We start from the raw sequence: 1,203 nt of genomic DNA on the forward strand, positions 1-1,203 counted from the left end.
ACCTTTTATATAAATAACAGGTCTCTTTAATATATAAAAAAAACACACAGTCTTTTGTAGCAATAGCAGCATCAAAGAGATCTTCTATCTTAATAAGTGGTCTCTTTGACATTGTTTGTTGTTACCACTAGCAGCATCAAACAGACCCCCTATCTATAATAAAGGGTCTCTTTGATATTGTTTGTTGTTACCACTAGCAGCATCAACGAGACCACCTATCTATAATAAGGGGTCTCTTTGATATTTTATTTTTTAAAAAAAATACTGTGTCACCGGACCCACTATGACTAAAGGTGGGTCCGCCCCTGATCACTATAAATAACACAAAAATTGGGATTAGAAAAATAAAAAGAGCAAGACATTGCTTCATAAAAAATAACACCAAAAAGAAAGATGTTGAAGTTTTTATTAATCCTAATATTATCTTTAATAATCATAGAACAACCCTTAGTGATGGGTTTTAGTTTGCTAAAAGTACGTTATTGGGTGCAAATAGAGAACAAATTAAGGAAAGATGCTATTGATGTTCATTGTATGGGTGATGCTGGTGCTCACCATGAAGATCTAGGGCTTGTAGAAGTTCCAAATAGTGGTAATTTAAATTGGACATTCAAAAGTCGTTTTTGGATGCAATTACAATATCGTTGTACTTTGACATGGCCTAATCATGGTAGTAAAGAAATTATAGCTTTTTATGATGAGAGAAAGTTTATAGATAAACGTTGTGGTGGGCGTCATTGTTTTTGGAAAGCGGCTGATGATGGGATTTACTTGTATCATATTCAGAAAAAGAAATATATTTTTGCGGAAACTTGGGATAAGCTCTCCTATAACTATAAGTAGTCTGTTATGAATATTAAATAATCAAAACAAAGTTAAAAAAAAAAAAGTTATTGCTTGCTACAATATTATCTGATTCACAAGAAAAGAATGAAAAGTTACTTCATACTCCGTAGTAGTATATTTTATTTTTTATTAGTCATGGTTTTTTAAATTATTAGTTACGAATTTCAAGTTGTTAGTTACGATAATTTAGTATAGTGACTATTATTTTTGGTAATTACTTATTGTTATCGAGTTATTAGAGCATCTGCAGGCTGCAACAGCTAGCTACAACCCTTGTAGCTAGTTGTGCCAGCTAATATTTCTCAAGCTACATGTAATTCTAAATTTCTAGCTACAATCTTACCATTGATTAGCAAC

General features: G+C 31.6%; 1 protein-coding gene across 1 annotated transcript; it reads left to right on the forward strand.

Annotated features, from left to right (window-relative positions):
- Positions 1 to 453: 453 nt before the first annotated feature.
- On the forward strand, positions 454 to 843 carry LOC110735974 (S-protein homolog 1-like). The gene has a single exon (XM_021916143.1). The coding sequence runs from the start codon at positions 454 to 456 to the stop codon at positions 841 to 843; it is 390 nt and encodes a 129-aa protein (XP_021771835.1).
- Positions 844 to 1,203: the final 360 nt, after the last annotated feature.

Source organism: Chenopodium quinoa, unplaced genomic scaffold, assembly GCF_001683475.1.
Source record: "Chenopodium quinoa cultivar QQ74 unplaced genomic scaffold, ASM168347v1, whole genome shotgun sequence".
NCBI classification, from domain to species: domain Eukaryota; kingdom Viridiplantae; phylum Streptophyta; class Magnoliopsida; order Caryophyllales; family Amaranthaceae; genus Chenopodium; species Chenopodium quinoa.

Excerpts from the sequence above, each read along its gene's own strand:
- LOC110735974 (XM_021916143.1), top strand. The coding sequence starts at position 454 with ATGGGTTTTAGTTTGCTAAAAGTACGTTATTGGGTGCAAATAGAGAAC.